This window comes from Sinocyclocheilus rhinocerous, unplaced genomic scaffold (assembly GCF_001515625.1).
Source record: "Sinocyclocheilus rhinocerous isolate Xijiao unplaced genomic scaffold, SAMN03320098_v1.1 scaffold2423, whole genome shotgun sequence".
Lineage (NCBI taxonomy): Eukaryota > Metazoa > Chordata > Actinopteri > Cypriniformes > Cyprinidae > Sinocyclocheilus > Sinocyclocheilus rhinocerous.
The window spans coordinates 384,923-412,785 of record NW_015634501.1 but is presented as its reverse complement, the minus strand read 5'-3'; the positions used below and the strand labels follow the sequence as shown (position 1 = coordinate 412,785).

General features: G+C 36.1%; 1 protein-coding gene across 1 annotated transcript; it reads right to left on the bottom strand.

Annotated features, from left to right (window-relative positions):
* Positions 1-113: 113 nt before the first annotated feature.
* On the bottom strand, positions 114-16,888 carry kpna6 (karyopherin alpha 6 (importin alpha 7)). The gene is made up of 14 exons (XM_016559659.1): positions 16,730-16,888; positions 10,793-10,926; positions 10,438-10,533; positions 10,133-10,232; positions 9,960-10,054; positions 9,744-9,875; positions 9,555-9,643; positions 9,299-9,398; positions 7,914-8,077; positions 6,711-6,789; positions 6,477-6,602; positions 6,145-6,272; positions 3,216-3,394; positions 114-1,480 (listed from the first exon to the last, which is right to left on the bottom strand). The coding sequence occupies exons 1-14, from the start codon at positions 16,731-16,733 to the stop codon at positions 1,293-1,295; spliced, it is 1,614 nt and encodes a 537-aa protein (XP_016415145.1). The 5' UTR covers positions 16,734-16,888; the 3' UTR covers positions 114-1,292.
* Between the last annotated feature and the right edge of the window lie 10,975 nt (positions 16,889-27,863).

Here is a 27,863-nt window from a genome sequence, read left to right as displayed (position 1 = left end):
TTATGCTAATCTGTTTGTGTACATGTTTATGAAGTGTATGCTGGTCTTGTATGCATGTGTGCAAGGTGTGTGCAAATAGAACATAATATCTATATATATATATATATATATATATATTTTTTCCCATATATTTCATTTAAATAAGTATTCCTTGCCATACCTAAAGCACCTGCAAAACTACAGAAACCGGAACTACTCCATCTAATGAGTGCAAGCTAATTGTTGAATGAAGATCTGGCAAGGGATACAAAATGATCGTTGAACACCATGCAAAACCCCAACATGCACATACTGAGGGCTGCGCTGAACAAACACCTCGAACCACCCAGAATTACTATGCACCAATTAATGACTAAAAACAGAGCAGAATTATTGTTTATTGTGAATATTTAATTATTAATTATTATGCATCAATCCGGCCCTCAGATGTGTGTGTATTTCCCCCAGATCACATTTCAAAGTTAAAGCCTTTTGATCAAAAGAAGAGTAATTCATAACACTGCACACCACGAACATCCTACAACTAGATATTTCACCTCTGACTGGTTTAAAACAAAAGAAAAAAAAGAAAAGAAAACTGGGCATTATCTTTACTAAATGGGCTCTTTGGGCCCCACTTTTCCAGTCATTGTCTTTTAACAGTAATGACTTATGTTAGGATACTCTTTTACTAAAATACCTGGATTATTTCAACACCACCACGTCAAATAGACTCTACATAAACTCCACACCCAGCATGGTCTGAAATGATGAATACTAATACTAAGAGAAATGAAACGGCTTCACAAAGGCTTTGAAGAGTGCTTAAATCCTCATGAAACGCATCTGCAGATATTACGGTAGAGTTTCGTTTATAAAGCACAGCCATATCAAACACAACCAGGCTTGTTTAATTACCAGGATATGAATAATGAACAAAAAAAGGAATTCTAGAAATGCAAAACGATGAAAAAAACCAGGATCAAAAGATGAAGGGTTTGGATTTTCTGATTTTAAATAAATGAGAAAACAATTCTCTCATCTTTCAGTGAAAGGGGAGAATTGTAGCAAGGACACAGCGCCACGATTTCTACCTGAGGGGATGATTATATAGCTGCATCACCGAGGGGGGGAAATGAAAGAAACTAAAATCCAGCTCTCTTGTGTGAGACACACCTCAGTGTCTAAATGAATCAGTCTGGGTCATGGGTCGAAATTTGGTTCACTCAGATTTCAGTGGTTGAGTGTTTCCGGCATATGGTTTAGTAGCCGCATTGGGTGCAGGGATGGGTGTAAAGGTAAGGGGCGGCTGGTTATAGCTGGAAGCCCTCCATGGGGGCCTCCTGCTGCGGGAAAAGAAACTGCTGCTGGTTCTCATCCACCTGTGGCGCCAGACTGGCATCCTCTTCCTCTACTCCAAAGTAGTGCTCGATGAGGTCAAAGGCTTTCTGGTAGATCTCCTGATTTTCATGACTCTGTAGGAACTCGATTTTGTCCAACCCTGACAGAGAGAGAAAGAGAGTGAGAGTTTACACACACACACACACACAAAAAAAGAAAAATTATTTACACTAAATTGATCAAAAGTGCTAGTGAAAATCTATTTCAAATAAATGCTGTTCTTTCGAACGTACTATTTATCAAAGTATCCGGAAAAAAACATTAATGTTGTTTTTGTTTTTTTATCACACCCCCCAGCATCATATTTGCTGAATAAAATACAATGTTTCTTAATTTTGGGGTGCTAATTTAAAAAATAGTGCCCGTTTGGCTTAAGCATGTTACAATTTCTACAAAATACGTGCATTTCTTAGCATTTTGGCTTTGAATAATAATTTGTAAGGTGAAGAAGTCTTGCCTTATCCCTTAAACCAGGGGTGCTCAAACTCGGTCCTGGAGGGCCGGTGTCCTGCAGAGTTTAGCTCCAACCCCAATTAGACACACCTGAACCAGCTAATCATGCTCTTGCTAGGCATGCTAGAAACTTCCAGGCAGGTGTGTTGAGGCAAGTTGGAGCTAAACTCTGCAGGACATCGGCCCTCCAGGACAGAGTTTGGGCATAAAACCATCTGAAAAGCTGCCACAAAGACGAATAGTGACAGAAAATTACAGATTTTGTGAAAAAAATAAAATAAAAAGCTTGTACATTTACAAACTTTTGTTTATAAAGTTCTGACATTTGACTACCTAAACATACATACAATTTCAGTGAATTCATTTATTTTGTGAAGAAAAACTGTGATGCAAAGTTTTATTAATTTTGAACTCAGCATCTTGAAATTCTGCAATATTAAGCACATCAGCACCTTTCTTTTTTCAAGATGCAGGGGCTGTGTAATAAATGATTATTCAGCAGCAAATCAACATATTCGAATCTTTTCTGAAGGATCATGTGACACTGACGTCTGAAGAAAATTCAGCAATTTAAAAATATATTAGTATAGAAAATGTTTATTTTAAACTAATATTATTTCACAATATTACATTTTTTTCTCTATTACTGATTAAATAAATGCAGTCAAAATGAGCATAAGAAATTTTCAACCCCCACCCCCCCCCCAAAATCCAACCCTAAACTTAACTGACCCATATAGCAAAATTAACCCTACAACAGGCTAGGGCTGCACGATAAATCGAAATGGAATCGAAATCGCGATTCGACAGAAGCTGCGATTGTCATGCGTATCTTTCAGTGAAGCACGGTTCTGTGATCAGCAGTAAATCTCCATCTAAAGGCCAGAGGGCGCTCTTGCGAGGAAACTCCAAATACGCCTGCAGAAGAAACCCAGGAAATGCCCATAGCGGTAGCTGGATAAACAGAATTTTGCTTTTATTGATTCAACGTGACTAATAAACACACGATTATGACAATATATGGTTTATCTGAGCTATTATTATTATAATTTTCATTAAAATAAAGTATATTTATAATGCAATGCCTTACTATCACTGCGATTTCATAATCGAATGCGATTTTTTTGCATAACTTGTCAGTGAACTACGGCTCTGTGTAGTAAATGCTGCTCCACCTGAAAACACGTGATGATGATTTACTGCTGATTACAGAACCGGCTTTACTAACAAAATGCGCATGACAATCGCATTCGATTAATCGTGCAGCCCTACAACAGGCTGATTTTTTTTTTGCCATTTCTCATCATATTTTGATATGACGTCTCTGAAAATACATATGCAATTGTAGCATAAAATTGATGGTTTGATGAATATAATGTTACCATAGGCTTCCTCTATCAGACTGCAGTAAGGGTTGTGGCCACTGCCGTTCTGTTTGGCCTCCTGCTCGCCCAGTCTGAGAATGTTCTCCAGACCACTCAGAGCCACCAGAACGATCTTGGAGTCCATCACAGTCAACAGATCACAGAGAGGTTTAATGCAGCCCAAATTGACCAGATACCTACAGAAAAAAAACAAAAACATGATGGAAATCAATAAGCAGCAACATGTGTGCCACCATGTTCTGTCTCAATTCAATAGGAAAAAACACAATCCAAATAACATTGTGCTTGGAATACTGCCCTCAAAAATTAAGTCCAATGGCTGCTTTATTTTTGGCACAGAAAATCATGTATTTCCCCTTCTGCTGCTTTGTGTAATTCGTGGAATGAATCAATTTGGAAAACTAGGCACGCACCAGTACGACTGGGACAATAGTTGTCCTTCAGTACTTAATTTCTCCGAAAATAAACATCATAATTTAATTTCCCACAATACAAATAACTGAAGATGAGGGAATTTATATTTGGCAAGCCATACCCCATCAAATCACTGTTTGTAATATAATCTGCATTTCAGATTTAGACACACAATGATACCATGAGCACGAGCCAAACATCCCAAGGTCAGCAAGTGAGCATCAACATTAGGCTAGCAACTGGTCCTAGTTTCCTTTCTTGTTCACTGATTCTAGAAAACGTTTAAGCAATGTGAAACGTGAAAGGATAGGACTAAAAGTAGACTAAGAAACATCATAAATAAAGGATCAAGTAAAATTCCTTGAGCACAATCCAAAAGTAAAGCATACTCATAACATCAATAATAACATCAAGTCACAACACCACACTTATGTAACACTCCAGTTAAAAACATGTCTCGCACATTATAAATACGATTAGATGAGATCTTAGATGGTAAGTTGTTGCTACACTTATGCCAAAGGAAGCACTCTGTAAATACACATTATAGGCTTATATATTTAATGAAGCACTGTTTGGGCTGCTGCAAAATGCCATAAGTGTATGTCTGATAAAAACTGAAGCCATTTGCTGTAAGTGTGCATAGTAATAAACACTTTAAGCACACTGCAACTTCCAGACAGTGTGATCTCACTAGACGGCATGAAATCCACACTGCAATTCAATCTGGATAAACACATCGCAAGTGCTCCCTAGTGATCAAGACAACTACTCCAATATTAGCGCTTGAGTTGTGCCATTCTAATAGCCTTCTGAGAAGACCCAAGTTGGCCAGACAAGGATTGGGGGAGCACTTTAAATGGGCTGTCATGCTAAACTTAAACTATCTTGAGAATTTGTTTCTGAGGTTAGCTCTAACCCGATTATGTCTGGATGAGCGTGGAGCATTATTCTCCAGCAACCAATGGTGTCATGTATCTTGAAAAGACAGACATATTGACAATCAGCATGTTATGTGCGCATTGTGGATGATTCTTGGTCAAAACAAGCAACACAGACAAAAAGAGGCTGTAAAGAGGGTAAATATTAGAGATGCACCAGTCGACTGGCCATCAGTCAGAACCAGACATTTTTTTGCTCCAAACACACAACTGATTGGTTTTATTTTGTCCATTCTCTGTTCCAGACTTGCACATAAACTGCATTAGAATCATTCCCCAGAGTTTGTAATAGAAATACTAAAAGTCTGTAAACAGGATGTTAACAGAGAGACGGGACACGCTGAAGATGGTCACAAATACAAGAGCACAGACACGCCAGCACAGAAAATACTGTAGCAGGCAGAACAAGAAAATTCTAAATATTGAATTGGGGGTGGAAGTTTATATGAATGCATCTTTGAAAGTAAATGACTGTCCAGAAAATTTTAGATGGCATTTACCTGCATGTAATGCCTATTAAAGTTGTATTTATAAGCACAGCTGCTTTGTGTTCAGCTTTAACCAAGGAAAAGCTATTGCTTTTGTTCCATAAGTGCCACCTACTGTTAGAGAGTGATTCATTTAGCCCATCTGCTGTTTTTTTTTTTTGTGCAGTTCTTTTATGTAGCATAATTTCACAACACTAAAATCTGACTATTCAGACACATTCGTAAAAACAACTGCTTATGCTACATGCATGTAGCATCTTTGTTTGGATCATGGTTAAAATGCAATGTTTGCTTCTAATTTCAAATGGCTTCAGATATTTTTATTTAAGGCCAATTTGGCATGTAATAGAGCAATAAATATTGTTCATGTACTCTTTTGTTCTTTGTTGTCTCTTGCTTAGCAATTGGTATCAGCCCATTCACTAATTAAAAATAAATAAATAAAATTAATAGGAAATCAGGATTAGCCATAAAAAAAAATATGACCAGTGCATCCTTAGTAAATATGAATGCAAAGCCAAATGTAGGCTTACAATTAGGTCTATGACAAATAAGAGGGTAAATAAATAAAAAGGAAACATCTACTTTAAAAGTATTCTCATTCTTAGATTTTTCATTCAGTTTTGAAAAATGTTTATACCATTTATCAAATATTTAAACTGAATTACTCTAAAATGTCATGTGGTATAACCATCAAGTAAAAAGTAACATATTTTCCTTACACACTTTTTTAAAATATATTTTTCCAAGGAAAAAGGTACTTTTTATAATTCTCTAGGAAGTCGCACCACATGACATTTTACCGACTGAGCTAACCTGGCCTCGTCATAAGGTCAAATTACCTAATTTTAGGTGCTTAATTAACCTTGACACACAGTGATACGGGTCTGCAGGGGTCTTTCTCTATGATATCAGTTCATATATTGCTATTGGATCTGCTCGCCAAAAATGAGCTCCGTGTCAATGACCTGATTCACAAAGTGATGGCAAATGATACGGCAGTCTTTGTGACACTTTAGTCAGAAGTCTGAATGCTTAAGATGTTTAAAACAAGCCGCTTGAAAGCGCACGCTCGGAGCTCACCTGATCTGCTCAGGTGTACCACCTGACGTGGCATTAGTGATCGCCCACGCCGCCTCCTTCCTGGTGCGGAATTCGGCTTTCTGTAGGATATCTATCAAGACTGGGAAGATGTTTGCATCTATTACGGCCTGCAGAAGATGTTGATGACAGGTGAGAAAAAGAACAGAGGATTAAAGACATCCTTAAATCCAAAAATAAATCCTAAGTAGACACTACAAACAAGTTCACTCCTTTGAGGCCGCAGCCGTGTAACCCTGCTGCACATGATAAACAAGCTGAGCCCTGCGAGTGTGCCTCTGGGTAGCAGATGTGGAGTGTGGGTCATGGTGTACCTGAATCTGCGCTCTGTTTCCCGCTGTGATGTTGGAGATGGTCCAGCAGGCCTCCTTCCTGATGGATTCCTTGGCGCTACTGAGCAGGTGCAGGAGGCAGGGGAGAGCTGAGCAGTTCAACACCACCTAGGGCAGAGAGAACAGAAGTATAAGGAGACCATCCATCTCCTGTTCGAAACCAGAGATAATCATGCATGAAGACGAATAAACACATCTGCTCACACACAAACACACCTGTGTCTGAATGTCATCTCCTGTAACAATGTTTCCAACAGCCCTCAGAGCAGGAGAGGCCACCTTGTAGTCGGTGTGCCTGCAAGAAAAGAGGAAGCTGGTCATCTATTAAGACCAGTAGTTCTCAACCTTTATGATTCAAAAGGCCCCCTGTTGTCCAACACAATATTTGAAAGGCCCCCTGATATAGATCCTCAGTCAGGGTAGAGCCATATTTAACTTTTGACAGGAATGAATATGAGACTGTGAGTGACAGAAGTACAGAGCATTTAATAGATTGCACTGTTTAACAACATAGCGACTGTTCAGCTGACACATTTCTGAAAAACCTTTAAGCAGACAAAAACTCAGTTTTGAAAGTTGTGAAAATGCACAATTTTATACAGTGCATGCCATTGTAAAGACTGCAAGTCTATCCCTCACAGGCTCGTTTTCATCCATTTTAAATTAAATATGGCATTTAACCTGACTAAAGGTTATAGATATGTTCTGTATTGCTGCCATTTTCAGATTTATTAACAAAAACTGAGAGGACTGACATAAAATTAACGAACCATGATTCATTTTGTGTTTCCAGCAGTTTGAAGAATACTTTTTCAATAAAAACAATAATTAATTTTAAGCTAAATGAAATTCAGTATAATCTTGATTTTATCTGTTGTTTTGTTTAGCACTTTAAATCAGAGTAATGTTTGATTATTTTAATATATTAATAATAATAACATAGCCTGGGGACCCCTTGGATGTTTTCTGAGAAAGACTGATAAGGTAAAGCTCAAATAAAGAATTAAAAAAAAAACTGTCGATACATATTCTGCAATCTGAGTTTTAAAAACAAAGTTAAATCAAAACCGATCCTATTTAAAGTTTGTAATTATTTGGATTTGAAATATGGCACATAAGTCATTTATTGTTTTGGTCTTTTTCGAGCTTGACTGCTACTGGCCACAAAAATGATTTTGCTGTATGGAAAATGAATAGCATGAATCATTTTAAAAACATCTATGTTTGAGTTTCCCAGAAGTAGTCGTCATACCTTCCTTTTCAGTATACAGTCAAATGTGGTGGATTTAGTCAAGTCCACATTTTTAGTTATGTCCTGCTGAATATTCAGTTTCACTTTGAAATATGTCACTATGGAACTTAAATGTTCCATAAAACCAGTTTCAATATGACCTAGAAATGACAATGTAGCTGACTCACATGAGCAGCTCCACCAGCCTCCTGCAGACCCCTGAATCAATAACTGCCTGGATCTTCTCATTGGGCCCATCGGAGAGATAGGACAAAGCCCAACAGGCATCAGCCAGCAGGTCTGAATCACTGCTGAATAAAAGACGGGACAGCACAGGCAGGCATGGAGACACCTACAAGAGCAAAAGACAGCTATCAATAAGAAGTCTGTGGAATATGTAAATGTAATTTATGTCTAGAATGAAGTATAAAAAAAATACAAAATAAAAAAAATACTGCATAATGACATGACTGAGTCATGTGTAAACACTTCTTTCATTTGATACATAATATTTGAGATATTACTTAAATGTACACTACTGTTTCAAAGCTTGGGTTTGTTAAGATATTTTAATGATTTTCAAAGGTTTATTTGTAATAAAAAGCAGGTCACAAATAAAAATATAGTAAAAACATTAATATTGGGAAATATTATTACAATTTAAAACCACTGTTTTCTATTTGAACATAATCTATTTGATCATAGTCTTTTTAATATGCAACTTATTCCTGCAATGGCAAAGCAAAATTTTCAGCAGCCATTATTCCAGTCTTCACTGTCATATGAGACTTATGACACACAACGATCTTCAGAAATCATTCTAATATACTATGTTGTTATACATGTTGTACTGCTTATTAATGCATTTTTTTCCAGGAGCATTTAGTGAATAGAAAGTTATTATAAGTTATTAAAAAAAAAAAAAGAAATAAAAATCTTCCGTAACATTATAAACGAATTAAGGGAAGTTAAAATATATATAAAAATTTATTTTCTCTGGATATTGTCATGCTATCTTCAATGTCTTTTTATCAATAATATTTTTAAAAATATATAATAAATGTATTTACTGTATCTTTTGATCAACTAAATGCACCCTCGCTAAGTAAAACAGTTTCTTTATAAAACATGATTGAACCTAAACGTTTGAACAGCAGTGTATAAATAAAATATATAAATTACTATATTTAAATGTTTTTTAAAAATATGATACCAATGTATAACATATCCAATAAATAAAAAATATATAAATAAAACAATGCCATGTTGCATTCAAGTCAGTTAAGCATTTCATAGTAGGGTGTTTTGGGTAGTTGCCAGGGTGTAATGGCTGGTTGCTAGGGCACTCTTCTGGGTTACTTCATAGCTCAAGTTAAACAAGCTCACCCTAAGCCTCTAGGATATACAGTGGATACATTGGCATTGCTGTACATTTATTATTATTATTTTATTTTAGTATCCCCTTGGTACTCAATTTGCTTGTACCTGTGACATCTCTATCATCCTGTAAAATGCCTTCTTAAACATAAGGAAAATGAGAGTGTTGTCAAGGGGACAGATAAGCAGTACAGACCTTCTCAAAGTCTGGGGGTGGACTTTTGCCTCTGCAGAGGTTGGACAAGGCCCACACAGCATTCCTGGTCATTGTGAGACGAGTGGATTTGGTCAGCAGCCTGGGGATGAAAAAAGTATCATTAAGGAAACAATCAATACTTATCTTCAGCAAACATGTTTGTTTCTTCTGCAAAAGATGTTCAATTCACTGCTATGTCAGATAAATACCAGTACTGTGGCCTCATGTAAGGTGAACAGAAAAACCAAGCACTCACATTAGCAGAGGAGGAAGGATATTACAATTTAGCACAAAATCTCTGCACACAGCGCTGTCTCCCGCAATGTTCCCCAAAGCCCAAACAGCCTGTGACATGAAGATTCATTAACATACCCACATGGGATTTATACTCGTTTAGCACAAACAAAACAAGGTGACTTCTCCCTTGCAGCTTTATAACTTGTACCTGCTCCTGCACGTCTTCAAACTCTGAGTTAAGAAGCTCGATAAAGACAGGTACGGCACCGGCCTCGATCACAAACTTTGTCTGCTGAGATGTTCCAGACGCGATGTTGGTCAGTGCCCAAGCGGCCTCAAACTAAGGGAAAAAAGCACACACTTTCAAGGATCTGACTTTAGAACTTTAAATGGAGAAAGTAGTTTAGCTTTCATCACATCTCACCTGTAATGTGCAATTTGTACTTTTCTGAAGGAACTCAACAAATCTACTCACAACTCCCGGTGTGCTTATCACCTCGTCAATAGGAGGGTTTGGTTCTGAACAACACAAAGATTGATTTATTAAAACTCATCCACGCGTCTAGGCAACTCCAGACATGTGTTTGTGTCAGATACCTTTGGAAAGTAGTTTTCTGAACCTCTGTGTCATGACCAGTTGTAGTTCAGGATCTTCTGAGAAGAGCATTTCAACCATGTCTCTTGTAATTACTCCATCCTAAAAAACACATAGGGCAAATTTGGTCTAGATCAATGACCGTAATTTGTTTTCGGCCCAGGTTTGCACCTCTGAGAAGTCCAAATCAATAGTGCTTATTGAATTAAGGGGTCATAATGCACTACTAACAACAGTCCCAGTGTTACCTCTGCCTGTAAGTGACATAATGGGAGAAGGCAAACTATGCATTTGGATTTGAACTCACTGGGGCTGTGGTGGACGAGACGTAGGAATCCATAAGTGGACTGTCAAACATCCCCCCTTCTTCACCAAGCAGCTCCACATTTCTCCTCTTAAACAGCTGCCAAGAGAAATAGAGAGAATCAATGGTGCAAAGTGCATCAATTGATGTGACAGTTAAAGTTCACATGAAACAGCATTCACAGACCATTTCACTTCTTTAACAGAATGCAATATAAACTGCAACAGGATAGTCAATAAGAAAAGGTGTAGTATGGGATAATACTACAAAATATTTCTATTCCAAATAATTTCAGGTTACCTTTAAAAGACAGTACATGTAGTAGGGAACATGAAAAGAAAGAAAAGTGGACAGTCACCTGTTGCTCTCGTTTCTGTTTCCTCAGCTGAATGCCTTCCTCCTCCCTTCTCCGACGCATCTCCTCCAGGTTGAGTGCTTTGTTCTTGTAGCGGTTCATCCTGAAATTATCCTTCGCAGGACTTCCTGAAGGCTCTGCAGAACAGACCGAATCAGTAACAGTTTATAGACACAACAGATAATTAATAGTCTGCTTTGATCCTAGATAAACCATGATAATCAACCTCCCAACCACCCTCTTGCTGCATACTATCGATCCTAAATAATATGCAAGATTAGCATTAGTATATTTCAAATCTCCGGTCTCACTGATAAAACACGAGCAGTACAATCCAATGAAACAGAAACAGAAAAAGGTTTATTTGTTTTGTCTACTTTAGATTGTGTGACATCACAGCTCAGATATAAGAGTTTCCCAAGAGCACTTAAAGACAGTGTGCAGCTGAAATCGCCAAACCTTTTAATTAGGAGCAGGTGTCCACATAGTCTTGGCCATGCAGTATTCTTTTTTATTGCATAATAAGTACATGACAGAACAAAAGCCTATTTTTTCTTTACTATTTATTCATTAAAGAATCCTAAATAAAAATATATCAAGGTTTCCAGAAAAATATGAAGCAGTGGAACTCTTTTCAACATTGATAATAGTAAGAAATGTTTCTTGAGCAGCAAATCAGCCTATTAGAATGATTTCTGAAGGATCATGTCACAATGAAGACTGAAGTAATGATGCTGAAAATTCAGCTTTACCATCACAGAAATATTACATCTTCATATTTTTTTTTTTTATTAATTAAAACAGAAAAAATAATTTTTGATCAAATAAATGCAGCTTTGGTGAACATAAGAGACTTAAACATTTTACGTTTTACTTTTGAATGGTAGTGTATATAAACAATTAGAAATGCACCGATTGCAATTTTCTTGGCCGATTCCGATTTCCGAATTTTTGTTAGTGTGATCTGCCGATACCGATTTTTGACGATTCCGATTTTATTTCTAAGAACTATAATTGACAGCATATACAAACAAAAATCTACTTTTCTTCAATGCAAAGTTTTATTTTCATAAAAAACACAAGTAAAAAGACAGTAATAAAATAAGAACAAATAAAAAAAAATTGCAAACAACAGCACAAATAAATGCAATAGAATAAAGAGAGCTATGAAACTAAGTTTTTCAGGTTAAGTAAGTTTTTATTCAGGTAAGAAATACTACAGAAATTAAAGTAATCAAATGGAAAATAACACATCCAGCGTTATTTTACATTTGATTACTTTAATTTCTGTAGTCTTCATTGTAAAAATTAAATACAGATTAATGCTTACCATTAAAGTTATAAAACGTATTCAGTCAAGAGCAGAAAATTATTTTCTTTGTCTTTTCTTCTTTGATTAACATGACAGACAACAGCAGGAATATGAAAACCTTGTGTGAGACGTAATTTCACAAACAGCGTGAGTGAATCACAGCGCATGCTCTCTCTTTCTCTCTCAAAATACGCAAATGGATTCAAATCACCGCACATCGCGTCTGTCTATAAGCGAGCTGCACGCTGCACAGATGACACAGGAATTGTCACTTGCACAGTCGAGGTAGTGTCACATCGTCACTAAAGTTGATACTCATGTTAACGGATTAAAGCGTTCACTGCACACGGTTGCGGTCAGGAGCGGTGCATCTGCAGCAGTGCAGAGATAGTTTCTGCACAGGGTAAAGTACCAGCGCATTGTTTGTTGCCACTTGCTTGAGCAACTTAATATATAAATCTAGAAGTAAATGCAAAAGTAAAAAGCATTTTCAGTGACAATGTTTGGATTTGAAATCAAAATAATGGATAAATGTTGTGTTTGTGGTAAACAGCCACGGATCAGTAGCGGACTCCTGTGTGAAAGCTGCTTACCCTCTCACAAGAGTCACCTTAGAGGGGAATTCACCCCATTTTCAAAAATGAAATTCAGGCCCAGAATAAATGTCTAAAAATCCTGATTGGAGTATTACTATAAATAGTTATAAATGATAAAAAGAAGGCTTTAAAAAGATCGGTATCGGTATCGGCAGATACTGCTTTCTATGATCGGTCTCAAAAATCCTGATCGGAGCACCCCTAGTTATTGCCTGTGCTGCTGGTAACAAAACGGATCGGCTCGAAATCGGAAAGAAGTGAGACTGACCAGCCGATCACCGATCCGGGCCGATCATGAGGAAAATCGTCCGATTCCGATCCCTGGCCGATCGATCAGTGCATCTCTATAAACAATCTTTGTCTTAATAAGAATAAATATCTTGATTTGAAGTCTGTGAATTGGGATGCAGAGCCTGCTTTCAAACGTCAATGAAAATTGTATAGTTCATATTTCTGTCAATGAGTTGCTGCTAGTGAGCAAAGGACGAGTGCAAGACCTGCACAAACTGTCCACGGTGGACAAATATGCTCATGTATTTGGGCATCTTGACAGGAAAAACAAAACAGCTGTGACAATTTCAATTGGTACGCCATCTGCAAGAGCGCACATGTCGTCAGTAACGAGACGAAAGTGAATGTGGAAGTGCATAGCTTATTAAACCCTTCCCTTCAAAACATAACAATGAACGTTGGAGAAATTGTTCAGCAATCTCAGCAGCTTTCTCCACCTTCATTACTCACTTTGGTCTGTTTGTGCTGAGCACAACACACTTGAACAGAGCCACCCGGAGTCAGTGAGCAAAACCACTTTTAGTGAGGGTGTCTAAACGCTGTTTGCATGAGCAAGCAGCTAAAGCAGCCTGTCTCAGCACTGAGAGCAGAGGAGGAGGCTACGAATGATGACTGGCTAATGCTACCGAATGCACATCAGGGCACTAACAGACAAAGTGCCTGAGGGTACAGTTTCTGATCTTGGATCCGCTCCCATCCTTTCTGTATGATCTTATTGTACAGTGTCTCAAAGGAGGAAAATAACCCAAAATCAGCATTGGCACCATGTGAAGGCCTCCATAACCTTCAATCAGTAAAGATCTGCAGTTCTGGGGCAGAGAACTACCACAAGTTTCAGCTTGACTGTTAGAAATCAGGCTTCCTGATGGGTGAGGTTTTGGGTGAGGCCTTCTTCCTAACTTATGGAAGGCAACAATTTATCTGCTCATGAGCAATATAGGCCATGGCTTAAAGGAATAGTTCACCCAAAAATGACATTTGTCACCATTTACTGTTGTTTCAAACCCATATGGGAAGGACTTTTAAATAATATACACTCAAAAGATTGAGGTTGTTAAGATTTATTAATGTTTTTGAAAATAAGTCTTATGCTCACCAAAGCTGCATTCATCTGATCAAAAATAAGTACAATTATTAATATTGTTAAATTATTACAATTTAAAATAACTGCTTTATATTTTTATACATTTTAAAATGTATTCCTGTGATGCAAAACTGAATTTTCACCACAATTACTCCAGTCTTATTGTGAAATTACTACAATTTAAAATAACTGCTTTCTATTTTTATATATTTTAAACTTTATTTATGTGATGCAAAGCTGAATTTTTACCTTAATTACTCCAGTTTTCAGTGTCATATGATCCTTCAGAAATCATTGTACCATGCTGTTTTATGAAACATTTACTGTATTATTATCAATGTTAAAAACAGTTTTTGTGTAAGACATCATTTTGTGGTAACTGTGATACATTTTCTTTTTCAGGATTCTCTAAGAAACATCATTTATCTGAAATAAATGATCTTGCCACATTATAAAGTATTTACTGTAACTTTTGATTACTTTAATTTAATCCTTACCGAATAAAACTATTTCATTAATTTAATCAAAAAAAAAAAATTCTAAAAAGCAAACCCTCAACTTCTGAATTGTAGAGTAGCTGGCTGTCGTTTTCCATGTAACTAAAATAAATGGGGAGTGGGAATTGGAGCTTTCAAGAGGACACAAAATCAAGACCATGAGCTAAACTTGAGAACTCGATCAATCAGATTCATAAATTAAATTCAGACCAAATCAACTGGAAAAAAATATATTCATAAATCGGACATGCGAAGTAAAGCAATGACAGATGTCAAGATTTTCAGTGAACAACTTATTTATTGTTATTCTAGAGTTTGACAGCCCCAGTTCACTTTCATTACATTAGGTTAAGTTCTCCATGGAAGAAAGACAGTCATAAGGATCTGGAACAAATTAAGGATGAGTAGGATGTTTATTTTTGGATGAACTATTCCTTTAAGAAGAGAAAGAACATCATAATGACTCTGTTCTACAAATTTAGATGGGATGACAAGCAAGCTGTGGCTCTACCCGACTCAAGCGCTCCATTACATAGTTGTCCATCACATGGGCCTCACAAATAGCAGTGTGGGCTGGGCTCCTGTCGCAGAACTATTTTAAAGAAGAGTGTTTGCTATGGCTTAAAGACGGAGCACTAGGGACAAACAGCAGACGGGATCAGGGTGTAGACTATCCAAAGTTCAACCTGCAAAATCACTCACTGCTCTTTAACTAGACAACTTTTGCAGCTTTAATAAGGATCTATCAATATAATTTACACAGTACCATGCAGTGTTTTTACATTCGATTTCTGTAGTATTTCTTACCTGAATACTATTGCTATATTATGTACCATTGTATGTATCTGTACTTGTAATTTGATTATTTGTTCTTATTTTATTGCTGACTGTTTACTTGTCTTATATAATGTTTGAACTTTATATTAGAAAAGCTAGTCGTTTTTGCTGTGGTACTTAAATTTCGATTCAGGAAATTCACTATTATCTACAATTTTGGTGTTGTAACATCCTTAAAACAAACAAAAATAACTTTTTTTGTGTGGCAGGGCCTGTGATTATTTTGGAACCGCAAATAAAAATCTACAACATTGGCTGGTCTGGGAACAAAAATTACAAAAATAAAATCCTAAATAAAATTTAAAAATCCATAGCGTTGAGCAGAGTGTAAAAGAAACGGATCTTCTCAGTAAATTTGCACCATGGAAAGCGATGAAAAGCCAAATTTGCTGCCTAAACTGACCCATACTCAAATTGCAAACTGAAATGCCACAGTGTGTGAAAACCTCTAAACTGTCATGGAAAAGCTGTCAGATATCACATTAATTTCCACTGTGATGATTCATTGAAATAGTAGCCCATAAGACAGGAAAAACCAAGTCAGCAGCAGTCGGATTCTGACACCCTATCTGACCGTCCTGTCTGTATAGTTCCTGTCCCAACCTCTTCCTCCCTTCAAACAGGCCATACTCTCCAAAGCTGAGGGTCCAAGTAATGTTTAACAAACATTTACCATGAGTGAGGTTTTATTGCTCCTGAAAACATAACCAATGGGTTACAAAAGGAAACAGCCCAACTACTAACGTTACAATCGATGTAACGTAACGTTAGTAAACTTTGAGCAAACGGATTTAAAACAGAAACTACCAGCTCTCTGGGTTGGTCACATGTTACAGCTGACTGGTGAACTCACTGACATTGGAGCCAAGTTTAGTCTGTCTAAATCCAGTCAGGTGTCTACCTAAACATCGTTTATGAAGACAATGGCAGTTCACTAGGTTCGTGTAATGTCAGAGCATTTCCTCTTCATCCACTGTGTAGACTCTAACATGAGACGATTTCACAATCTCTGACTGAACATGCTGAACATGACCAAGCGTTTACATCGGCAAAGACTCAAAACCTCCTTCCACCTCAGTCAACACCCAATAAATCTCACAAGCGTCTGTTATAAAGGCGTTTTAGCTTCAAATATCTGTTCTGAGGCTCACTGGTAAACACATATGTCGAGTAGAGCAATGTGCTAGGCTAACTGGCCCTTTACACTCATGCTTCAACTGACATGATGTAGCTTCTCTCGGCTTTTCATCTACAGATTTGGTCCCTAAAGACCGCAAATAACAGAACTAACGCGTCAAAAAACAGTATAGGTTGGATACTTACCCATCGTGCTTTCTTTACTGATATACGATTTGATGACTGGTTATATCAACGCTGTAATCGTAGCACTCTCCTTGTCTTCCAGAATTTGCTCCTCACAAACAATATGTCGGTGATCTACAGAGAGCCGGAGGAGACAAACGTAATGACAGCGTTTCCAATTTGTGTTCTACGAAACGCTGAGCAATCGAGCAAAATGCGAGCCTATCGTCATCAGTAGGCTGTGTGTCAGAAGTTAAACGGACATAATATTATATCGCTCTTGTATCGTTATAATATTTTTATTGTCTAACGTCTGAGTGATTTGCTACATAATTACAAATTAGGAAAATAATAAATAATATATGATAAATGTACTAGGCTATAATAATATTTATCCCTGAAATATTCCATTGACTATTTTGCTAAATAGGCCTACGCTTGTCAGTAGGCTACACACAATATACAAATACTGTCAACAAATATTGGCTGAAGCATATTGTGCATATTACCACAAACAATAACAAGAGAAATGTTCAATTACTTAGTAGGCTACTAAGAAAACGTAAACATAAAAAGGTGCATTAGGAAGTAGCCAATAGTAATAATATTAAAACGGAAAAAAGTGTAAATTACTATTTATCAGTATGATATTTAATAGCCTAATATATTTGTTTAAAGTCATATTAAACATCTCATTTTATGTTGGCTATATGGAATTTCCCCAGTAGGCTAATATTAAAAAAATACTTTATATATTTATTATGGCCATTGAAACATAATTATAGGTCTATCACTTCTTCCCAATTGAACACAATTAACAGCAATGATTATATGTTGCAATCAAACTTGTAGCAAAATTTAATAGAGAGAGAGTGTGTCTGAACCCCGAACGTTATCAGGAAGGCTATTCCAGAGTTTGGGAGCCAAATGCAAAAAAAAAAAATCTATGTAATAATGACAATTAGGCTATTGAAACACTCTAACTTGTATTAAAACGTATTAATGATGAAAAATTCATCATAAGCTGTTCTCCATGCTATTGACAAGATATTGCATACAAAATAGGCCTGATTCAACAGGCCTAATTGAATTGCTTTATAATTAGGTCCAATCAGAAAATTAGTGGATAATGCAATATTTTTTGACAAGTCTATATAGTCTATATTAGAACTTAGTCTTTATTTCTGTATTTTTTTTTTATTTTCTGCATCAGACCCTATAAATTTACTCTGCTCTGAATGTGGCAATATGGAGCTCACAGTGGATTGTCTTTGTAGCCTTGTGACTCCATTAATGCGCTCGGCTCGGCACAAATTGAATGTGACGCAATAACAGAGTGTGCGGCACCTGCACTCAATTCTCTGCGAGCAGGTAGTGATAAATTATCGTACAGCTCCAGTGTTTGGGCCCGTGGTGGCATTGCTTTCAATAAACACTTGGGGGCAACGTTGGATTAACTCAGTGAGGGCCCCAAAGGAGACTCGCCACACCGAGAGATTTTCATCGTGTTCCTGAGACACTGTGGGTTTACATTTACATGCATAGAAAAATAGCAACTTTAAGCTTGGTTTAGTGTGATGTGAAATAATGAAATGTATAAGGTCTTTACATCTGCAACCCTTCCAGCGCTACCGATGTCAGTTTTCCTCCAGTGGTTTACAGTTTTCCACCAAATTCCTAATTTAAGGACCATCAAACCTGATCTTGTGTAGCTAGGCAGTTTAAAAGAATGGGAAAATAATACAGGGTCATTTATCAGTGCCAAGTTTCAAAAGGTAAGCCGTGACCCAGAGAAATTCCTATATCTGGCATAAGCAATATGTTTCAGTAACAATGTGGCCACACAGCTCTTATTGTTTACACAAAAATTAGTTTTTCAGTATTTATCGGACCCTGTAGTTGCCGTTTCTAGGAATAGAAAATCATTTACATTTTGAAAGATTTGAATCTTGTATTCTGATCAAATTTGCATTTCTGCCCTAATAGTGAATTTTTACAGCCATGAAGTCAGACAAAGGAAGGAAGGAAGGCTTTAGGAATATTTATAGAAATATGAATTGTTCTCCTGCATATTTATTTAAGCCTGCCAGCTCTCTCGTACATCTAATCAATAACCAGTCCTACATAATTGTGGTTATACGCACACATTTACACTTGACAGTACCACTGTGGCGTCTAGCATTCGAGAGCCAACTAATAATTAAGATTAAATACATATTAAGTTCCCTTTAGACTTCATTTAATTATACCATGTCGGCTGTTCTCATTTTCTATTGTATATGCATGTTTGTTGATGAAAAGCAACCTCGTAGACCACGTAGTTTGCTTGTTAATTTTGGCTAATCAAGCCTTCAATGTATCATTTGCAAAATAACAAGATAACCATCGAAAGCACTTTGGAAGGCATGTCAGTGAATGCGGTTTCTAATTTGCTGATTCAATTATACGGCATATGCTAATGACCAGCTTCTAACGTACTCCAGAATGAGAGCTGACTGCTTGTCACACAGACGTCTATCTTTGGATCCCATGCTAGCAGGGCTTTGTGTCTTCCTAATAAAGAGAGATCCAGATAGCAGAAGAGGGAGGTGCAGCTACTCAACAGAGGTGTGTGGGCACAGAGAAAGTGATACGTCTTTATTAATAAACCATAAAATTAAATTCACAACGTTCCTCGCTCCCCACCTTCCTCTTTATCTGTCTCTCTTCATGTGGAGCCAGCAAGGTGGCACAAGAGATAGCACACTGTAAGCGTATAGTTGAGAAATATGACAGCGAGAGAGACGGTCCAGCTGTGCCTGATATCACAAAAGCATGGTGCTATAGTTTTGCTAGTTATGAGAGTCACTCGCAACCACCAGGCACCCAGATATGACAACGTGAGCCGTCATTTTGAGTGACAGACTTTGATACTATAACTGGGTGTTTTTAGAGGAACTTCCAGGGCTTAGATTTAAAGGGATAGTTCACCCCCAAAAAATGAAGGTTTTGTCATGCTGTTCTAAACCTGTGTGCTGTTGTTTTGTTTCTGTAGAACACAAAAGGTGAATTGTTGAAGATGTTTTCTTGTGAAAAAGAAGTACACTTCAGCATACTTTTAAAAAGAGTACTTAGCCTACTACAGAAATTATATAGGCTACTTTAAAACAATATACCAGTGCAAACTAAATGGAATGTTTTCGCACTTAATTTCATGTTAATTGCAAATAAATGAAAATGTATTATATGTTAAATTTATATTAAATGCAATTATTCGAACTTTAGAGTGCTTTTTTTGACTGACTAATGTAGGACTTTATATGTAATTTCATATTTATATTCTGAATATCTATATACTGACAAGCTTTTTTTCATTTCTACACTAGATCGTCTTCCGCCATTTTGGAGAGTATCACAACGAATACGCACGCTTTACCCTAAGTGTAAACAACGCTGATTACGCCGATTACGTTTATGCGCGTGCTTTCCCCTCCTAACGTAAACAACGCTGATTACGTTCTTGGGTACTCTCCAAAATGGCAGAAGACGTAACTCGGGGGAGAAGAATTGTTAAATAAATTATGTAATTTTTGTTTTCTTTGCACATAAAAAGTATTCTCGTAGCTTCGCAAAACTGAAGTTGAGCCACTTATGTCACATGGACTGTTTTATCGATGTCCTTACTACGTTTCTGTCTGGGAACATTTCAGTTGCGTTGCTGTCTATGAGAGGGTCAGAGAGCTCTCAGATTCCATCAAAAATATCTTAATTTGTGTTCCGAAGATGAACGGAGGTCTTACGGGTTTAGAACGACATGAGGTTGAGTAATTAATGACAGAATATTAATTTTGGGGTGAACTAACCCTTTAACACACATTTAAAAAATGTACTTTGCATTAATGTCAAATTAAAAAATTTACTTAAAAATAATCTTCTGTTGTGTTCTAAAGAAGTGAACTTATTTGATTAACATATTAATGCAATGTAAAGTACTTGATTAAAATGTGTAATTACAAATACATTTAAATACATGGCATACAAGTTTCAATACGTTGTAAAAAAAAAAGTTGTAAATGAAATAAATATTACTGATTTTAGTGTAGAAATGAAAAAAAGCTTGTCAGTGAGACTTTCAATACAATTAAGTGTGTTTATTTTTTACAAAGACTTTACCATTTAAAACACAAATATTACAACTTGTGTGTTATATCTCATCTTTAATAGTTGTATGAGAACTTTATGAGAGGAACAGACTGAAACTTAAGTCATCATTAAATGATAATCTTCCCTGTTTTGATCTAAAAATGATGCATCAAAGCATCATTTCAGATTTTCAGTGATAAACAGCTTAAATTATATACTTAAATTATAAATTATATATTTAAATCAAATATTGATTGATAAGAATTGAAATATAGTAAAAAATATAGTTTTATTTAAAGAGCTTTTCTGCCCCTTTTACAATGAATTTTTATAATGGACTCTTTTCAGAGAGCCCAGGGACTTGAAAAGTGCAAAGATGTCGGTACAGTATTGAAAAATTGAAGGATTACAAACAAATTATCAGTTATATATGTATATATATATATAAAATGCATTTTGTTTCTTTTACCAAGAATAGAAGCATTAATTGATTTTCACTTTAACAGATTTTATTGCCGTGATTAAAATGCACAGTGAAAGAAAACTTTCTCCTCAGGCTACATTGTCAAAGCTCACAGCTGTAAATAGCACTTTATGCAGCAGGATGCGACAAAGTGAGGGGTTTACATTGGAAAACACTTAGCTATGTTAACTGTCTCGGATCAATGCAGCCCAATTATTGTACACAAATGAAAATTGATAAAGATACTTAAGGAAGTGTCACCGCTTTGCAGGCATCTACAACATTATTATACAAGGACCAGGCAAATTCAATAAATCACAATTTATCAAATTACAGTTTATATTTCCTCTCATAAATACTGAGCATATTTACTCAATTGAAAGAAACTCAGCCAATATGACATACTTTATTGATAAAAAGAGAAATAAACACCGAGATGCATAAACTTGGAGAGAATTGACTGAAAGAATAAAGCGAGTGCGTATCAGAGGATTGGCTTTAGGCAATAAACATGCTAATTTGTCAAGAGTTGGTTAGAGAGAATCTATTTGGAGGACCTCTCAAGCCAAACACATAAAGAGAGATGTGTGGAAAGAGAAGAGTGCTAGCTGCGGCCCCTGAAGGTGATCTCATTATTACACTGAGCTGCACTAGTCAGGCGGCTGTGCACATAAATCCTCATAGTTATCCTGGATCAGTGGACATGAGAGAGCAGGAGGCCTGGGGCCAGCATCTCCTTCTCCCTCACTAAATCAGTCTCGCCCTGGACCAAAACCTGGTCCTGCCTGATCACTAGACCCTTAGAGACAGGCCAGTCCTCATAAATCCATACCGAGAATCCTTTGTCACAAGTTGCAGGGCTTTTTCAACATTATGAATCTTCAAATCTGAGACTCTGTGAGCCTGAGGATCAATGGGACTATAAATACTAATACTGTCAAAGTAAAAGGTCTTCTGATACCATAAACAAATCCCCTGAGAGCCCTAGTGTGGATGTTATTTATAGTGAAAGGAATAATTCGGACAGAAATGAAGATTGCGTCATTATTTACTCTCCCTCATGTCATTCTAAACTGTATGGCTTCTTTCTTTCATGGAAAAGAAAAGGACACATTTTGAAGAATGTGCTGGTTGCTTTATTATACACACTTACGGTGAATGGGTGCTATTTCAAGCTTCAAAAATGACCCAAAAGCAACATAAAAGTATAGTTCAGCGTGCACGTTCAAGTCTTCTGAAATCATAGAATTGGTTTGTCTGGTGATCAGACTTATCATGGCATAAGTCATAGTTGATTCAGTCCATAAAAGCACACTGTAAAAAATGTATTGTCAAATTAACAGTAACTTACTGGCAACAATTATCCAGTAGTTGCTGTATTTCATTCAACAGTAAAATTACTGTAACACTAACTACAGTACTGTTTAGCTTACTGTAAAATGTAATACAACATTTTACTGTATTTTTTTACCATGTCAAAGTACAGTATTACACTGTTGATTTTTAATAATACTGTATAGTATTATACAGTTATGAAATGTTATTTTAATTTATTTTATAGTGCTACTGTATAACCTTTATAATTTGTAGAAAACCTGTAAAATTGCTATTTCAACTGTTGATGGGAAATAGGAAAAATAACAATTGAAGCTTTAACTGCACAAAAACAGTTTATTTTTAATTTTTAAACAATACATTAGTAAACTAATGATATATAACAATAAAAATCAGTTTTAAAACAAGACTAACTAACATTTTATAATTAATCATTAAAATCACAGAACAATACATTAGTAATAATAATAGCATATAATACAACAATAAAATATGTTTTAAAAAACAAGACTAAAGAACAATTTATAATTAAGAATTAAAATAACAGTGACATAATGCAACAATAAAAATCTGTTTTAAACACGACTAATTAACAATTTATAATTAAAAATTAAAATCAGTGAACAATTCATGCAAAATTAATAGGTAAAATACAAACTTACATAACACAGTAGAACAAAGAAAGAAGTTGAACAAAGAAAGAAGGTGAGGATGAAGCCAGGTGAGGAGGGCTGGTGTCATGTGGAAAAAGTCGCACTTCTGATAATCCTGCAAGAAATGATAAGCACAAATCAATCATTGAGGCCAAACATACAACTAATCATCAAAAAACTCACATTATCAACACCTTTAAATGATGGGCAAAAGCTTGTGCATAGGGCCCTGCAGCGACTGAAATTGTACTTTTTTTTTTTTCATTAATATTTTCAACTCAAAAGTAAACATGCATACAATGTACATTTTGGTGGGTAAGAGCCAATGGTATATACTGCTTACATGTTGTGTGGCATAAATGGATATTCAGAGTTTTTTTTTTTTATGTACACCAACTGCAGGAAAACACTTTTTCGGGTCAATTTGCACTGCTGTATTTAGATTTACAGTAACTGATAATTTCCCAGAATGCATTGAAAATCTACAGTAACATACTGTCAACCGTGTACACAGTACTCAACTGTTGAGAATACAATATAATACTGTGAAAACAACAAAATCTACAGTAACACACTGTACACAGCTTATACAGCAAGAAACTGTTGAGATAAACAGTATAATACTGTGTAAACAACAGAAATCGTTTACAGTGATAAGAATGATTCATATCATAACTGATCCAGTGAGTTTGGCTGTCTGATCCGATGATCTGGCTGCAGCATTTCATTGAATAACTAATTAAATTTCAGTCTGTTTCTCACTCAAACGTTATTCAGTTATAAACATTAAACGAAGTACGGCTGTGGAAGATTTATATTATAGTGAACAAGTTACATACAGTATGGACCCATTTTAGAACAGTTTTATGATGCTTTTGTGTCCCTTCAGACGCCTGACATGTTCAGTCTCCATACTTGGATGGAAAAGAGCAATGAGGACGTTCTTTAAAATGTTGCTTTGTTCCAGGGGAAAAAAGAAGTTAAAGGATCATTCAGACATTCTGTCATTCTAAAATGTATGACTTTCCTTCTTCTATGGACAAGAAGACATTTTAAAGAATGTACTGCTGCTATGTTACATTTAATTACAGTGAATAGGCACCAGAGTTTATATATGTTTGACAGAAGTAACAAAATTATTATAATCTGTTTGTTTTTGTGTGTACTGTCTCTTTAAATGTAATTCTAGCTGGTGTAGTTTGTAGTATCATCATCTCTCAGGTCCCTTTATGTTATAATGCAATGTCAGATGACTTTTCTTCATTTCCCTCCAGTTTCCTTCAAGCGACCTTCGTTGTGCTTCACTCAACCAATTTATTATGTTTAATTGACAAACTAGACCAAATTGCAAACTAGTGTAAATTCCTCTTACAATGAATCTCACTAAACAAATATTTCAATACCTGTGAGGTTTTCCAGACTGTTCTGTTCAGTATTTATCTTCATCTGACTTTTAATTGTTTTTCATCTTCTCGACTCCCCGCAGATTCTCTCACCATGTGCAATCTGTGCCAAGGTTTTTAATCATTAAAAGGTCTCTTTTTTTACATGTTCCTGTCATAATGTTCTTGAGAGACACTGTTTTGCTGTGACAAAGACAACAGGTTTGTTTTGACAAAGAAAACAGACTGTTGATATTTACATGAGTTCAAATAACTCGAGTTCTGAAGTCATTGAACATCAACTCATTTGCATTAATTATTGTAGAACATAATACAAAATAGATTAGTGTTTGATTAGCATTTTAAGTGTCCCAATGTATCGGAATGTTTATTATATGCAAAACCGATGGACGCCATCACAGCCGGGAAATATTTCTCAAAAATATTTCATACTTTCCACCCAAGTTTATATTCAGTTTGCGCACAAGTCTGCACATACGAGAAAAGAAAACTGCTAAAGATAATCACTTTTTGGAAATATTATAAAAGCTAAAAAGAAGAAATAAACCCCTGATTACTTGAAAAGCCCACAGTCAGGTATATTCACTGTAATTACTGTGGAGTTTGAATATCTTTTCAGCTTACTGCTTTCTATTGCTGCTGACTCCGCATTGTGAGTGAGTGGGTGTGTGTTTATGTGTGCGTTTCTTTGGGCGTGTGTGTGTGTGTGTGTGTGCATACCCAGGTATTAGAGGACTAAAGCACAGTCCTCTCGTCCTCTTAAACACAGCGCAGTGATGGATTATGGGATGTGTGAATGATGAGCCTCTTGCACTGGGCTGTTTGTCTCTCTCCGCTGTGGGGTGAATGCAGTTTCTCTACCAGCACCCGGCCCTGCATGAGTCCCAGACACTGTCTCAGCCCAATGTCTGCCAGACACCTCCAAAAACAGTCACACCTCAGGTTAGGCTCAGCAGGACACACGGAGAAAGCAAGAATATCACACTGAGCTGAAAAATAACACCCTTCAATATTTCCTATCTGTGACTGTATACTTCACACATAAACAAAAGCAAAAAGATACATATGAATGTACATTTAGAAATCAATCACACATATGTGCTGTGAATCAACACTGAGATCATGTTATTTTATGAATTAATCTGAAATACAAGAACTGTCCAAATTGTACAGATATCACATAAACATTATATAAATATATATAATGTATATATTTATAATGAACTCTCTCTCTCTCTCTCTCTCTCTATATATATATATACATACTGTATATGTGTGTGTAAATATATATACATACAAACACACACACTCACACACACACACACACACACACACACACATGTCTGGTTTGCTATCCTTGTGGGGACTTTCCATAGGCGTAATTGTTTTTCTACTCTACAGACCGTATTTTCTATTGTCCTACACCAACCCTACCCCTAAACCTACCCCTCACAGGAAACTTTGTGCATTTTTAGATTTTCAAAAAACTTCATTCTGTGTGATTTATTAGCTTGTTTACCCGTGGGGACCTCAATTTAGGTCCCCACCATGACACGAGTCCCCATGAGTCTGTGTGTATTCAGGTTTAAGTCCCCACCAGAATAGAAAAACAGGTACACACACACACACACAAAGCATTTCTTCACAATCTTTATATATGAAGATTGTGAAGAAGATGCTTTTTAGAACCAAGATGCAGTAGGGTTCAAAGGTCTGAGATGACACAGACATAATTAATTTTGGAAACATTTCATAAAAAAAAAACAAAAAAAAACAAAAAAAAACTGGGTATTAATCATAATTACTCACATCCAAAATATAAAAATATTTACATGTATAAATTTATATTCATATAATTTTATTTATATTATAAAAACATAACATATTTTTCTTTAATATACTGTATATACATGCATGTGTGTGTATTTATATATACATAATAAATATTCACAGTACGCACACATATATTATGTACACAACAACTTTTATTTTTGATGCGATTAATCACGATTAATCGTTGGCCAGCACTAAAAATAATAAAAGATAAAGTTGATGAAATAGTTGGTTAGTTCTTTGCTTTCTGTCCCAAGTTAAAAGAGACCTCCTATATAAGAGTTTATTATATTCTGGTCTCTCTCTATATATATTTTATTTGGTGGTGGATGACTGTAAGTACTGATCACCACTAATAAAATAAAAGGCAAAAAAAAAACAATGGGGCTAATAATCTCAGATTTTATCTCTTCAAATTACATTTTCAAAAATAGCTAACTTGGTCTGTGTCTACAATGATGGACTGTGCATGCAGGCCATCCAGTTAAAACCCTAAAGGCTTTTCTGAGAGGTCTGATATGCCACATCAGAGATTCTATTATGGTCATGTGTATGTGACTGCACATGCTGAGCATCCCCCTCTCCCCCCGCCCATACACGCTCTCTGAAGGCAATAGCAAATTAAATAGTATGCTCTTCAGAAGCCACATGAGTGAGTTCTATAGAATGCCTCCCGCAGCAAGATCCGCCTAAGTGAAAGAATGTTTCACTCTTTGATGGCTTACATTTTTGAACTGTTTATGTGCGTCTGAGTGCGGATTATCTGCAGCATCTGTCAGTAGTTTTTCTTTTTGCTTTAGCAGGCTTCGCTCTGAAGCACCACAGAAAAGGCATTGAAGCATGGGGCAGGGGTGTGGACATGCACTTCAAGCTACTTTACTCAAAAAGAAACTGCTTATACTACTAAATTTGATAATATTTCTAAGAAGAGTTTTGAATATCTCACTTATGTAAACAACACAAGTCATCTTTGCATTTTAAGCAACCCAGGCTCACTTGAAATAAAAAAGGTGACCACTGTGGTGACATTTTCGTAGTTAAATGTAAAGTGAATGGCAATAAAAGTGCGTTCAGTTTTTTGGCAATATTTTATTACGTTGGTTGTTGTACACATCATGGCAGTTCAGAAATCAAAGGCCTGGTAAGTAACGCTAAAAGGATAATTCTCTATTGTGTTTGAAAAGAATGTACCACCTACACTAAACCATACGCTGAACCTAAGTGAGAGTGCTAACAAAAGCAAACATGAGATAAAAACACATTTGATGAAACACCCATGTAATTTTAGCTTCCTTCTACAAGTGTTTGATCTGTTTTATCATGACTTGTGTTTCACAGGATTCGTA